Source organism: Leptosomus discolor, chromosome Z (assembly GCF_034619465.1).
Source record: "Leptosomus discolor isolate bLepDis1 chromosome Z, bLepDis1.hap2, whole genome shotgun sequence".
Classification (NCBI taxonomy): Eukaryota; Metazoa; Chordata; class Aves; order Leptosomiformes; family Leptosomidae; genus Leptosomus; species Leptosomus discolor.
Window position 1 is genome coordinate 50,492,315 of NC_141419.1, and position 15,859 is coordinate 50,508,173.

Consider the following 15,859-nt stretch of genomic DNA (forward strand, 5'->3'; position numbering starts at 1 on the left):
TTTAGCCTGTACCCAGGGCTAAACTATAACAGTTGCTCTATCACCTGATGACCTCTCACCAGCCAGGGAGGAGTATTGGGAAAAGCAGAAGATGGGTTGAAGTAAGAACAGATTTAGTGAAACACCACCACTACCAACAAAGGTATAGAAAGTTATACTTAGCCAAATTAATACCCAGCCATCATATTCAACAGGGGATCAGTCCTCAGGAGCAGGGAGAAGCCAGAGGAAGAGCAGGAGCAATCCCACAGAAGCTCCCCTTCCTCAGCAAATCTTCCCCCTTTATAATGAGCATAACATTACGGTATGGGCTACACCTGTAGCTAACCCATGTCAGCTGCTGTGGCTGACTCAAAACTGCTGATGGCTTGCTTAGGATGGCTGGCCTATGATTCTGTCCCAGCCAAACCAGGACAAGGAAGCAATCTTTTCCCCATATATTTTCCAGTTCACTGCAAGCATTCAGAAGAGAGATTTTGCAGTTGTAATAGACATATGCTTCTGTGAAAAGAGTCAGTGCTCAGTAGCAGTGAAAACCCAGGCTGACTGTTGGGGCTTGCTGGGAAAGGAATGAAGAGTGGAACTGAGAACATTATTAAGTCATATAAAAGAAATGGTTGCCTGTCTTGAACACTGTGTGCAATCTCTTTTCTCTTTCCCATCCCAAAAAAAGCTATAGTATGATTGTGTGTCAAGAGAAATTAATATGATCATAGCCATCCAGTGTCTTTCAGTGAATAGCCTAGGCCTTCCCAGTCTGGAAAAGAGAGGATTGAATGAAATATAAAATAAGAGCTATACAGTTATAGATCCTATTGATGTGGTGAATTTCTTGTGATTGTTTGCTATATGTTTTAAAATAAAACAGAAATGTTTGGAGGCCAGGTGGACACTTGAAAAAAACAATGCAAAAAAATATGAAATGATTCTGCACAAAATTTGTGTGGACAGCTTCTTGCTCCAGGATCCTGTAGATGCTAAAAGTTTTCATGGTTGCCAAGAGAAACTGGGTGAATTACTGTAACAAAAATCTATCAAAGACTGGTAATGCCGTCTGTTAATAAATGATGCCGCTTTAGCTTCAGGAAGACCCTGAGCTGAAATTTTTGGAGACCAGGAAATACTTGGAGAAATGGCACTATATGCTTGACCTGTTCTTACAGATGTTTGCTGCTGGCCACTGTGGAGATAGTATAGTTGGGTAAGATGGACCTCTTCCCTGATGCAGGCATTTTAATGTTCATATCAGCTGAAAAGAAGAGTGGTTGCACACAGATCTATGTGTATGCTAAGGCTTTGCACTGAGTTTTCTCTATGACTAATCATTTGTTCATAGAATAATTTTCAGGCTCTCCCTGTGTAATTGTAAAATAGTAGCAGTAAAATTCCAATGTTTCATCTTCTTTCTGCAGAGTGTGTAGCGAAAACTGGAATGACTTTGCTTTGTGGGGAGATCACATCCCAAGCTACAGCAGATTACCAACAAATTGTAAGAGAGACCCTTAAGAGGATAGGGTATGATCACTTTTCCAAAGGTGAGTGACATCCTTCATGTGTTCATTTTTAGGTCTGTTCTGCATGTGGCCAAAGTTGTGTTTTTATGATCTTCCGGAAAATAAAATGAAATGTGTATGCAGGCCTAGGAGAACACTTCACAGATAGGCATTTTTTAGTGCCTAGTACCAAAGAAGCTATTTAAGGTGGCATACTTGTAAAAGACATTCTTGAAAGTCCCAGGTACCTCTTGCTTCTCTGATGCAGAAGAACTAATGTTTGCAGAAATGTCAGAGGGTGGTTACCTCTGCAAGTGGTACAGTGAAAGCTTTAACACTGATGTTCCTTGTCCTTGGGGTGCACAAGCCTATGACACTTGAAGTTTGCATCTAAGGGATTTCCCAAAGTAGCTTCCTCTCAGCAGTGGAACCTGTTACATGACTATTCCCCTTCAGTCTTCCCTTTTGATGCATGATATATACAGCTTTTCTGTAGTTCTATTGAACCGTAGAACCTACTACAAGAAAAACTGAACACCAGTTTCCGGTAACATTTTCCACACTTGTCTCCCAGCTTTAATACCTAAATGGTTTGACCCCTAGTCATCATAAGCAATGTAACAAGCTTTGGTGGGGCAGCCTGTAGAATTACACCTGTCCTCTCAGTTTCAAGACCTCAAGTTTGAACTAATAGCACTAGCGTGCCCGCATCTTGAGACTGTTACGTAAATGTGCTAGTTGTCTGCTTCTATTAGCAAAGCGAAACATAGTATAGGAAGCTTACATGCCTAGAGTTTTAAAAGTTCTAGCTGAGATAACTAGATAATCCCTAAAAACTTCTCTAGCAATTTGTGAACTCTCAAGAATATATAAACCTAACTTTACAAAACTCACTTCACTATGACTGGACTGTAAGACTTGCATAGTTTTAGTGGCCTTAGAACAGTGTAAAGAGGCCAAGTATGGTGTCATTGGAGCAGAGCCTTTCCTTAAAAGCTATTGAGCAAAGTCTAAGAATTCACAGCTAAACACTGTGCACTTTCTTAATCACCAGAAGTGCAAAAATGTAACATGGTCTTCACTAGTTTCAGTGAAAGTGGCTTTTCCCATATTCAAGTGGATAGAGCTCTATAGAACTACAGCTAAGCTTTTTGTCAGTCGGTGTCACTTTCTGGTCTTTCAAGTCCTTTGGGTAGCCTGGTTCTACTTTTTAGGCATCAAATGCTGTGTTATTTTAGTTGTCATGTGTGCAGAGAAGACTGAGCAGGCTTTATGGGCTTTATGTCTATCAAGCCTTTGCAGTGGATTCTTATGGATTCTTAAGGCAGAGCCATCCTTGGGAATCAGACCCTGCTGTGGCTGTGATTCTTGTGCATGCAGATACATAAATGTTATTTCAAGCTGGTTATTTATCAAAGTGTGTTCATTCTGCATGTTACTGCTGTCTCTTTCTAGACTTGGGTGCTTTTAAAGTATTATGTGGCAAAGACAGGTTGAGAAATGGAAAAAGACATAGAAACAAGTGGCTTATTTCCCCATTTTTCAATGCAGTTCCCTGCTTTTCAATGCGGGGTTTGATGTTTGGCTATGCCACTAATGAAAATTGAGTACTATACTTTTGTAAAGACACTCTCATAATCCTATCATGATCAACAACATAGTATCCAGACATCCCAATTAGGAGCAAGGCCCCTTGCTTTAGATGATGTGGATGGTTTGATACCTGATTGAATTTAAAGTTTTGAGTTTGTCAATGAAAGGGGAGGTTGAGAATAAGTCAAGAGCAAATAGTGATGGTTAGCAAATTCCTGACATTTTTTTTTCCTGAGGAGATAGAAGACAAACTTCTGATTTCTTGGTATGCACACTTTGAATGGCATTTTTGAACACATACATAACCATCTTAATTCTTGAGTTAGGTGGGAATGTTGTTTTTCCAGTAATTCCCAGTGATAGGGTTATAAGAATGTCTTTACAAAAATATAGTACTATTTACCCAGGCTAGAACAAGATATCACAGACCTAAACAGTAAGGAGGAGAGTGTTTATACAATGACATGGCACTGTTTACCCAGAGGAGCCATATGTTTTAGTATATGATAAGACTAAGAAAAGGGGATCTTCACAGATATAGAACACTACTCACCAGGCCTTGTAAAAATAGTGCCATATATGTCAGTAACTAGAGGATCTCAACAGGAAAGACAAGACTAAACCTTTGAACTTCTGGGATGAACACGTATGTTTACTGAAGGTTCATGAATATTAATCGATTGATAGAAAAAAATAAATGTATGTCTCTTTACAAATAAAGGCCACTACAACATATAGATGTATACTGCCTTGATAGTAAGATATGTAACCAGAGACAATCAGGAGAACTCATGAGACTACAAAGCTCTGTTAGACAACCTGAAAGAAACAATCAGGAGAACTGGCTAGACATCAAAAGCTCTGTTAGGGAAAGATAACCTGAAAATCATAAAAATTCCCTTGAAAATAGCCAAGAGGGAGTCTGAACTTTTCAACTTTAGGAAAGAGTGCGCAGGCTTAGTAAGCTTATTAGTATTAACCTCTCTGCCCAGGAGATGCATAATGATATGGTAATGAAACATATGATGCATGATGCAAAGGGGGGTACATGTTAAGGGGTAAATATATAGTATATGTAGTAGGCGGATCGGGAAGTCTGTGCCTTCCTAGTACCTTAGCCAATGGGGAAAGGGAGAGGGTCCTATGTGGCCGGGAAATTAGGCTAAAAAGGGGGCTGCGACCCCATCAACTTTGAGAGACCCCACAGGATATGCCCAGTGGACTCTCCCTTTATTTGAATAGAGTTTATTTTTACAGGACTCCTGTCTCCTTCGTGAACACTGACCGCTGGTGACAAGATTTTCCGCACACCAGGGACCTCCTTAAGTACCTGAGCCTGACTCTAGACAAGACAAGATGATTTTGTTAACAGCAAACTATGGAGATGTCAGATATTAGCAATCAAGATAAAATGGGAGTAGAGCGGAGGATTGGAGAGCAGAAACGCAAATGTCCTGTGAAGCGGATTAAAGATTAACAAAAGGAACACTCTATCAAGTGGAAATGCAAAAGTGTTTGCAGTCCATTAGCATCTATGTGCTACACTAAGACTTTGCCAGCCTCCACTGAGGCTGACAACTAAGCTGGCTCTGCTATGGATGTTGTTTCCATGATAACAACCTTTTCATAGTAAAAGGGCCAAATGGATAATGGAGGGAACTGCAGACCAATTAGGCGTATATTACCACAAATACCATGTAGGCTTTATTTAGTGTGATACAGAATTGTCAGCTTACTGGTTGATGAAAAATAGACTTAGCACGATCTCAAAATTAGCTCAGGGGAAGATAGTCATGTTTAGGGCAGTTTCTAGCAAAAATCAATTCTTCCTTACTAAGAAGTATATGGATAGAACTGGACTATTCTTGACATCTGTAGAAAGCAGACAGAATGAGGCAGGACAGTGAAAGCCTCCGAATGGTTTGCATTGCTTAGTGTCATTCATGTGAAACATATTTTCATCCAAATATACCATGATGGAAGAAAATTAAGTATATGTTAGCAAACACATTTCAGGAGAACCTGTCAGTGCTGTGCTGTGCAGTGCTGTGGTGAAAAGAAGCTAATGTGATTCTTGGATGTCACAAAGGAGCTATAGAGCTCCTCTGTCCTCCTTTGAATGAAGTAAATTACAGGGTATACTTCCTGGGTATACTTCCTGGGTTACTTTAACTACTTATGATAGCTGTGTTCTAGAAAGTACATGGAAATATTGGATGAAGTTCCAGGGAGTGCATGGAAATAACTCACTCTGGGAAAACAAGCCTGTTAGTGCTTTAGGAACATGGAGCTTTTTCTCGTCTTATCCTAGATAATCTTTTCTCTGCCTCAGCAAAAAACTCCAGAAATATTTGTAGATCTCAGTCTCTCCAATCTTAAAGGCATGAAATCCTTGTGTCTAGCTGTGGATGAAGGATGCAGAATGGCAGTATCTGAGGATGATTACAAAGTACTTCGTTTGCTTTTAAGGAATGTCACTTAGGTCTGATATTTGACCAGGCTGAGCATTCTCTGAGGAAAACATAATTCTCTAACATAAAAGACAAATAGCAAAAACATATCTCCTATCTTTCTTTATGTAGGAAAGGTGTGCGTAAAATCTTCCCCTGAATACATAAGATAAGCCTTTCCTTTCTTTTAAGCAAAACGTAGGAAGGACTGTGTTTGCGTTGTATGCGCATGTTCTACAGCTATCATATGCTATCAGTCTGAGTCATCCTCTTGTGATCTCAGTGTTTCATTAAGGAACATTAGACAGATCTGAAGAACTGCTTGTGTGGAAAAACTTTGATCTATGCCTTGGAGCTATCATAAGGTTTGTGCGCTATTAGTATTTACTGAAGGTAATCATATTTTTAATGCTCTCTTTAACAGTTTAATGTTAAAGTTTCTGGTTCCTAACCTCATGAAATTCACCTCCATCATAAATCTGTAATTGCTGTCATTTCTGCACTTCCCTCACCCATGCACCCAGTAAAAGATACAAGGGCCGATTCATAAATCTGGTCAGAAAATGTACTGAATAAATAAGACTGGTGTAAATTATATGATGTTATACCTCCCAGAAACCCTGATAGTGTGCTACATTGCAGTTCATTAGCCAGGTGGTAGTGTGCTGTGCTTGGTAAAGCAGAATTAAAATTTAATATTAGATGTAGTTAGGCTTTCCAGGCTGTTTACAGGCTGTGTAAGACTCCCAATCCCTGCCTCATCTGGAAGGCACCAGAAATATTGGCTTTTTCTGAAAGGAATACTAGGCCTTTGACCTTTAGGTGGCAAGAACTTGTGAGACAGCTGCCACAAGATGGAAAGGTTCTGGTGCCCTCACTTCACAAGCAATCCCATTGAAATAAGAGGGACATTATGTGCTGTAATTTGCCCTTGCTCGTGCACAGAAGCCGAGTGTCACTCTACTGCAATAGTGGCAGTATGGTGTTCGCTGTTGCTGTTCTGGGGATATTGGCCATTAGCCCAGAACAGAAAAGAACATGCTTAAGTAATTAGCTTCTTCATGAGGTGTAAGTGTAACCTACCTTCTGCATCAGAAAAACAGAACACTGAGAGCCTGTCTGTAGATGTTGTGCAGATTTGTGCAGCCTGTTTGAAGTCACAAATCTTAATTAAAAAGGAATCTTAAATGCTCTCTTAAGATTTGGTAAGCCATTGAAATATTGTATGCATTTAAAGAACAAAACAAGAATAAAAATCCTGCCATGACATGAGCTGTCTTGAAGTGAAAATTTAGTTATGATCACAAGCATCATTGAGGCAACCATGCAGTCAGGAAGGACAAGAAAATCAAAACCTACTTAAACTGCATCCTGCAGCCAACCCAGATATGTTCCTTTCTGGAATATTTCTGGACCTGAAAAAGCAGATGTTTTAGGCAAACATTACACTTAAAGAAGCATGGGAATTTCCCTTTTGTTTGAGAGAAGCAAGGTCTGGAGGAGAGAAGCAGATCAGCACCTGTCCTTATTAGCAGTTGCCCACCTGTGTTCAGCAGTTACCCACCTGCATTCCAGGGAGCTGTAATTTGACCCTAGCATTTTTCCTTCTTTTTCTCCCTTTACGTGACTAACTCATATGATTCTTTACGTGAACTTTTAGGAGGTCGAGGGTCTTGCCTATTTGTAGTACAGCCTCCTAAGACCTAATGGTACAGGCTTATCTTCTCAGTCCTGAAGAACTTTTGAATCTCTTGTCTGATTTTCACCAAACTTGACAGGCTGGATTTCTTAAAAGTTTCATGAAGTATGCAATTAATGGAGAGAAAAATCTATATTGCAGGTGTTAGTGGCTGTTCTAGAAAAGATTTTTTTCGAATAGTAATTTGGATGGGCACTTCCAAGAGCTGATGATCCTTGCTGGATTGTGTGAAGCAGAATTAAACCTAAATGTTTCAAAAGGGCATAGTTTTACTCAAACCTAGACTAGCCAATTAGGGAAGAAAATGAATGAAACAGAAGAGCCAGCTTGGCTCTAAAAGTGCCTTTCGTATCCTTCTGGTATCAGAAAAGATGAAGGGTCTCTGCATGCAAAATTAAGACATTAAATTAAGAAAAGTCAAACCTCTTCTGTTTGCTTTGTGTCAGGATTAGCTTTGTGATTCATTCTTTCAGAGTACATCACAAGAGCAGCTACACTAAAAAATACAAACCTTGGAGATATATTTAATCTTCCTTCCAAGACATACTTCTGAAATACTGTGCTGAAGCTAAAAACCCTATCTAGAGCCATGCAGACATTATTATATATGCCATTTCCTTGCTGTATTTCAATTAAATGCTATATAGAGAAATGCAAAGTAGAATGCTAATTCATTACTATTTGATTAATTTAATTCCTAAGGAGTTGAAATCAATTACTGGAATGGAAATTCAAGTGCATATCTTCACTACATGACGGAATGAACTTTTCATTTAATAATTCCCCAGTTTATACCTCTGCCTTGCCTTGACCTTACACAAAAGTTCTTTAACACCTTTCCCACACAAGAGTTTTGGCCAGAATGACTTTTGGCTCATTTGGGTTGGCCTGTAGAAGGAAGAGGACAGGATGAGAGGGAAGGCTGGAGCAGAGCTTTTTAATCAGGAGCTCAACCATCCTGCAGCAGTCCAGTGTGGCTGTCAGAAGAGGGATGCAAATTAGTAACACATGGCACAACCTTGTTTTCCTCTGCTTCTCAACAGGGATGATGCCAGCATACAAATGGATAAGCCTTACTGCCTTCATCGACTTAAAAAAAAATCCATAGGCCTCTCAAGCTGCATTAATAAATTCATTCATTATTCTTGTGCCAAGTACTGTTAAAAATTGGAGCATTTTAGCACAATTTTGTCTCAGCAATAAATAAAAAGGTCAGCCCCAGTAATAAAGAGAGCCTTCTAGACAGCTGCACACATTTCAAACTGCATCTTACTTAGTGGTTTTCTTGACCTCTCCAGTATAGTCCCAGATATTTAAAAAGGTAGGTCAGTAAAATATTACCCGGACATTCTTTTAAACTTTCTGGCCAGAAAAGCTGCATCTACATCAAGGCTCTCCTAGCATACCTCCAGTAGTTACTGACAAATCCATCCTGACTTTTTTTAACATTCCTGCTTCTTATCCTAAATTTTTTTCTTAGACTTCTTTCATATGTAACAGACAGTTACTGCTCCTGCAGTCTTTCTTAGGACAAACTCACACTGTAAACTATGACTGTCCTATCTGAGCAATTTCAAGCAACCAGAGGAATTGTATAGATCTATAGGTTCAGCTTTTAGTATCAGACCTCACACTTAGTGCCTATCTGCATATGATTTTTGGACTGAAATTTTGGATTATTTGTGCCAAGATCCTTTCTCAATGATCGGTTTAAATCTCTTGCATAAAAGTAGTAAACCCACAAAGTTTTAAACACAATCAGTTTTCACTGATGGAATTTTATTTGCTAATTTTTATACATTAAAGATTTACACATTGACAGAGAATCAAGATTCTCAGACAGTAGATTTAGGGGTATTTCAAGCAGGCATAAACCCGTACTGCTACTCAAAGAAATAGTCCTGCTGCCTTGTCATCCTCAGCTGTTTCTTCCAGCCCTTGGGACGTCACTTCTGCACTGAGGTAAATGTGAGGCTTAGCAGTACAACAGTCAGGGAACTGGCCATGTTAATCTGGCTAGCAAAAGAAAAAAATCAAAACAACCCCCAAAAAAGAGGTCGTTTTAGCCCAGGCCCCTCAGTCTGTTACTGAAGGTATGGCAGAAATGTCTGTCTTCCTTTAAGCTGAAGTATTCCATCTGCAACAAAGTCCTCCTTCTGGGAATAAGAAAGTTGCTAACATAAAATCTGGACTTTCAAACACAGACAGATTGCTTCTGTGGTTCCTTATAAAAGGTCCTGTTCCTTTTCCAGTGGTCTTGTATGAATGGGTCTTTGAAGAGGAATATGCAGGTGAATGATAGGACAAGAGACAATGAGCAGAACAGATGCCTCTCCTGTGAATACCGAGTCTGCTGTTATCAAAGTGGTGATGGCAGTATGGTTTCTGATAGCGAAAGAGGTTTTCTTGTAGGGAGTACTGAAGACAAAAGTAGCAGTTGTCCTGTTACAGATAAAAGGAAGTCCTCCATCTAATCTGACTTTGATAAAATAAACTTTTTTTTTTTTTTTTTAAATGTGTAATGGATCTGCATGGCAAGGTTTTGGTATCTGGGGGCGGGGGGGGCGGGGGGGGTGGGGGAGGGGGGCTGTTACAGGGGTGGTTTCTGTGAGAAGCTGCTAGAAGTTTCTCCTACGTCTGATACAGCCAATGTCAGCCGGCTCCAAGACAGACCTGCTGCTGGCAAAGGCCAGGCCCATCAGTTGTCAGGGATAGTCTGACTGAGGAAGATGAAATTGGCCTTGACAGCATCCCAGTATACCCGTAAGAAGATGAAAGAAGTGGATGAAGAATGTTGTAAACAGGTTTGAGGAGGTGATAAGAGACTGAGAAAGAAGAGACTAAACAAGTGAATACCACAGAGCAGAAATTTGGCAAGAGAATGAAGTGGGAAACACAGTAGGAGCTCCAGCCAATCAGTATGTGAATAGAAGAAGTGAATGGACAGAGGTACTGAGAGAATCATTTTAGCAGCCTTAGTGCATGAACTGGTGGACAGATAAGAAAGGTTATAAAAGGGAATGCTTTTTCTGCTGCGCCATCTTTGCCATCTTGGCTTTTTGTAACTTAATAAAGACTACCTTCTTACATATACTCTTGTCGTGTCCCGTCCCAACCACGACAATCAGTGACAGTGGTAGTGCCTCTGGGATCTTGTATTTAAGAAAGGTAAAAAGTTACCACGCAGCAGCAACTGCAGCCGGAGAGAGGAGTGAGAATATGTGAGAGAAACAACTTTGCAGACACCAAGGTCAGTGAAGAAGGAGTGGGAGGAGGTGCTCCAGGCGCCGCAGCAGAGATTCCCCTGCAACCTGTGGTGAAGACCATGGTGAGGCAGGCTGTCCCCCTGCAGCCCATGGGCGGTGGAGCAGATATCTGCCTACACCCTGTGTAGGACCCCACGTCAGAGTAGGTGGATGCATGAAGGAGGCTGTGACCACGTGGGAAGCCTGCACTGGAGCAGGCTCCTGGCAGGACCTGTGGCCCTGTGGAGACAGAAGCCCACTCTGGAGCAGGTTTGCTGTCAGGACTTGTGACCCTGCAGGGGACCCACGCTGGAGCAGTCTGTTCCTGAGGGACTGCACCCCATGGAGGAAGCCCACTCTGGAGCAGTTCATGAAGAGCTATAGCCCATGAGAAGGACTCACGTTGGAGAAGTTTGTGGAGGACTGTCTCCTGTGAGAGGGACCCCGTGCTAGAGCAGGGGAAGTGTGAGGAGTCCTCCACCTGAGAAGGAAGGAGCAGAAGAGACACCTTGTGATGAACTGATTGCAACCCCCATTCCCTGTCTTCCTGCATCACTCGTGGGGAGGAGGTAGAGAAACTGGGAATAAAGTTAAGCCCGGGAAGAAGGGAGGGGTGGGGGGGGAAGGTGTTTTAAGATTTGGGTTTATTTCTCATTTAACTGATTTGATTGGTAACAAATTACATTTTTCCTCAAGTCAAGCCTGTTTTGCCTGTGATGGTGATTGCTGAGTGATCTCGACCCACAAGCCTTTTGTTCTATTTTCTCTCCCCTGTCCAGCTGAGGAGTGGGAGTGACAGAGCAGCCTTGTTGGGCACCTGGCATCCAGCCAAAGTCAACTCACCACATTATGGGAGTATAAAAATATGGGATCTCCATACAAATCTATCAGCCTTTAAGATCACACTTCTTGACTGGTGAGGCATTACAGAACAGTGAAGGAAGGACAAGAGCAGTGAATGACCAAATCACAGAATGTTACGGGTTGGAAGGGACCTCTAAAGATCATCTAGTCCAACCCCCCTGCCAGAGCAGGACCACCTAGAGTAGGTCACACAGGAACACATCCAGGCAGGTTTTGAATGTCTCCAGAGAAGGAGCTCCCCAACCTCTCTAGGCAGCCTGTAATCCCTTGTAATTTACACAGTAGCAAGAAGAACAGCAAATTCTTTATGGAAGTTGGTTGAGAAATACAACTTTAAAATATTTAACTACTCATCCATGCAGGAGAAAGTAGGCATGGCCACCTGAAATCTTACAGAATTTGGAGATGTCTGGGACCATCTCAAATTGATGGCTGCTGGCAGGGAGCAGACTGCAATAGTGAAGAGACATGACTTTTTGGAGTCCTGGCTAGCAGTATTCTTTCTGAAACAGAAGGTTTCGAAACAGTCTTGCTTTAGGGATCTGCTGTCCCAGGTCACACAGCCTTATGCATCAGGTAGGCCTTATGAGTTCGTGATCTGCAGGTGCAATCACACAGAGCAGTCAGCCTTATGCCTAAACACATGGGCTAACATTCTATGCGGACTATAGCAATTACCAATATTCATGTTCCTGTTGCCTAAATATCGGATCAACACTCTCTAAGACTGATTTGTAGGTTTTAGAAAGTAAGAAATTCTTTATTGCAGCGCTGGGCACACATGCGAATCATTTTGCAAAGGTGAGTGTGCTTTTTGATCACACGGTTACAGCCTTTATAGACCTTTCTCATTATACATTCATTATTTTTCCCTGAAAAGGCAGTGTTATTCTAATGATTTCCCAGAAATGTTTTACATAGGTTCCTTCCCCCTTGCGCATCCTCTGCCAAGCAGAACTAAATGGGTCAGTGGTCTTTCGAGGGTCTCTAGTGGTTGTCCGTAGTCTTCCTCACAATGTCCTCTAGTTGAATCCTCCTTCTTGAGCACAAGCCAGGGCCCCTTTTCTGATGCAACCTCTTGTTTATTCTGCAACCGTAACAATCAGTCGCATAGATGTTTGCTAGATGTCTCCTTGATATCTCCTTAACATCTGGTACAGATAGCTTTGTCTCCTTGGCATCTCCTTCACTTCCTGCAGTTTCCACACATTCCTCTTTCATCAGCAAAGAGGCTATGCAGAGCTTCACAACCCAAAGTTTCACAATCCCAAATTCAAATGTTAGCAAAATCAAAATTCATACAAAAATAGAAAATTTCTCTTCATCATTCCTGCCGTGCTGACACTGAAAAGGCAAGACCACCATGTTCTTCCGTGCTTCCAGGTGCAGGCGGTGGCGACGCATGAAGGGCGGGGGTCGTTGTGTCAGGGTTGCAGGTAAAAGCGGAGGAGGTGGAAGATCCCGAGGGCGAACGAACAGTGACAGAACCCAGCAACGCTCTGTGGGCAAAGCGTGCGCGCTGCCCAAGTGCCCGCTGTGCAGGCCTGAGCTCTTGACGCGAGGAACAGTGCCTCTAGCTGACCGCCAGGCTCCGGCGCGTTAGCAGCCGGAAAAACCTGCTGCCTTGGAAATGGCGTCCCTCCTCCCTGTCCCGCGCACGGCCCGGCCGCCCCGGCCCCTCCTCCCCGCCGTGCTCCCGCAGGCTGCAGTGGCTGCCCATCTCAACGCGCCCCGGCAGGCAGCCAGGGGCGCAGGGCCCGGCTTTCCCCGGGTTAACAGACTCCGGCGTCAACATGCCCGCCGCGGCTGGAATACGCAGCGCGGTCGGGTCGGTCGCGGCCGCCTCACCCGTGCCCCGTGCCCCGCGCCCAGCCGCCACCGCCTCCCGCGCGGCGCTGCCAAACACCGCCTTCCGGCCGGGAGGGCCGCTAGCGGCGAGCGGAAGGGCGGGCTGGCAGGAGGCGGCACCGTGAGGTCATAAATGACGTAGCGCTCCAGGAAGCACCCCGGAGCGGAGGGAACGGCGGCTCAGGTGGCGGCCTCCCGCCGCTGAGGCCGGTAGCTCGGCGAAGGCGCCGCGCTCCCCTCCCCTCCCTTGCCGCCACCCCCTCCCCTGCCGCCACCCCCTCCCCGGGCCGCCGATCAGCACGTGCCGGGGCCATGTCGCTCTTCCAGTCCGCCCTGGATTTCTTGGCGGGCCCCGGCTCCCTGGGGGCTGCCAGCCGCGACCAGAACGATTTCGTGGGTCAGACGGTGGAGATGGGCGACATGAAGTTGCGCATCAAGCGGGTCATCGCGGAGGGTAAGAGTGGGCGGCGGCGGCAGACCGCTCCCGGGGCCGGGCGGAGCGGACCCTGCTGCTGCGTGGCTGGGCTGGGCTGGCTTCCCTCGGGCTGCGGGCCTCCCGCTCCACTTGCCCCGTCTCCCCGTCCCTGGCCGGGAGGTCTTCCTTCTGGGCAGGCCGCGCCCCGCGAGGCGAGGCCTTGTGAGGGTGAGCGGGCGGTGGTGCCCGCCCGGCCGGGGCTGGAGCCGGCGGCTTCCTGCGGGGCGGGCAGCCGGTCTCTCCGGAAGGCTTTTTGCCTCCTTGTTGCTGCGTTAATTAGGGGTTATGGGTACGCTGAGTTAATGTAAGTGCCGCGTGTAGGAGCAGTGCCTACTGTTCCTGTTACTAGCTGGCTTTAAGAATACCCCTGTAGAGCCGGTGTGCTGTGTGGCAGCTCTTTCACTTGCTTTATGATTTGGATACTTTCACCCTGTAACACAACTCTCAAAGGAATTTATAAAGTACCCACGACCTCATAGAAGTACTGGATTGTGTATGTATTAAAAAAAAAAAAAAAAAATAACGTATAATAGTATGGCGAAGGTGCATGTTTATCTGTGCCTGGGTTTGGGTTGTTTGGAAAACTGGGAAATGCAGGAAAATGTTAACTTTAAATACCAATGTCAGGAGGCTGATCTTACTCTGCATATAGGCTTTGCTGGAGTACAGCGATTAAATGTCTTGGATAGACTTCCTGGCAAACCACTTGCTAGTCTGTTTTAAAATGAGTGCTGTGTTTGGTATGTGCAAATTACTTAGAAATTGACAGAAATTTGGATCTTGTGCTTGTGGTCAGAAGAATTTCTTTATTTCTTCAAGCAGAAAAGACATTGAAAATTTGTCTTAAAAAGCGAAGATGTGAATTTGTCCGTATTAATGCAGTTAACATAATTCATTAATTTTGTACAGTTGTTTGATGTTATTTAGGTTAAATACCCCAAAGCTTTATTCAGAGCTTCTTTTTATTGCTGTAGTTATTTTCTGTAGATGCTTCTTATAGTTGTCTTGTATTTAAATAGTTTATTATAAAGAGATTTATTGATTTTTCTTTTTTTTTTCCTGAGTGGGTTTTTGTTGAAATCTTAGTGAGCAGCATGGAAGAAAAAAAGATTCTTCAAGTTTATCTGTTTAAGTTAAACTTACAAAAATTTGCTTCAGTGAAACAATAGGACATTGGTCTTCACTACTGTTTTATCTTCTTAAGGGCAAGTAGGTTGTTACTTTAATACTTAAGCACTTTTTGGCATATGATCTCGGGCAAAACCTGGCAGTTTTTTAGGTAGTAAGTTGTATTTAGAACAGCACTAAATGTCCAGTCCTATTCTGCCTTCAGCCTTTACTTACAGCTTCTTTACAAAAGATCAGGGTTGCGAGTGAAATGTAGGCACTCAATATGCTGTGAGTGCAAGGTGAATGCCGAACGAACTGGCTGGTGCTGCTGATACTATGACATTCCTGCCAGGAGTGACCACAGCAGTTTCCAGAGAGCAACAAAGGAAGGGAAGGGCAGGAAGAAATGTTTGAGATGTATCTGCTATTTAGTTCTTGGTTCTGAAACAAGTATTTCATACTTTACTTTGACAGCAGCCTACTGTTTCCTAGGATCTGACACAGGCTTTCTAAAACGTCAGGGGAGAGATGCCAAGTTGGATGATTTAAAGCAAATGGGGACATGCTTTAAGTCTAGTGTTCTTGGGAACTTACCTGTAACCACTGCTTTGTGTTCCACGTTTGTCTCAGTATTACGAATTTATTTCATGTTCTTTGCTCTGTGTTTCACCAACCGAAATTGGGCCTAACTGCTTGCCTTTGCTACAAAGTAATGAAAGTTGCTTTCTAGCCAACACAGCTGGGCTAAAACAACCCTTACGGTATATTCAGTATAAAAATAAAATATATATAAAATATAGAAGTCCCAGCCATTCCTGCTGTCTTCAGACTTGAATTTGTCTTTAGCATGTCATTTATTTTGTTGCTGAAATTGAATTTATCTTTGAGCTCTGAACCTGTGTCTTGACACCTTGTGGTACATGCTTGCATAACTACCTTATGAGCATTCACTTCCATACTTACAAATACAGAATCTGTTTTTCTTCTAAAGGAGTCCTGTCGTGATAGATTCACTGCTACAAAGTCAAGTGCTACTTTCTGAATTTGGATTTCAAATCAAATTTTAGATGGTGAACTGTGCG

General features: G+C 43.2%; 1 protein-coding gene across 1 annotated transcript in view; it reads left to right on the top strand.

Moving 5' to 3' along the window:
- The first annotated feature begins 13,504 nt into the window (after window positions 1-13,504).
- Window positions 13,505-15,859, top strand: part of GAK (cyclin G associated kinase) — a 66,843-nt gene continuing 64,488 nt past the window's right edge. Inside the window, exon 1 of the mRNA XM_086479059.1 lies at window positions 13,505-13,646. Within this exon, the coding sequence (XP_086335185.1) occupies window positions 13,505-13,646 (142 nt within the window). The remainder of the gene's footprint in view (window positions 13,647-15,859) is intronic.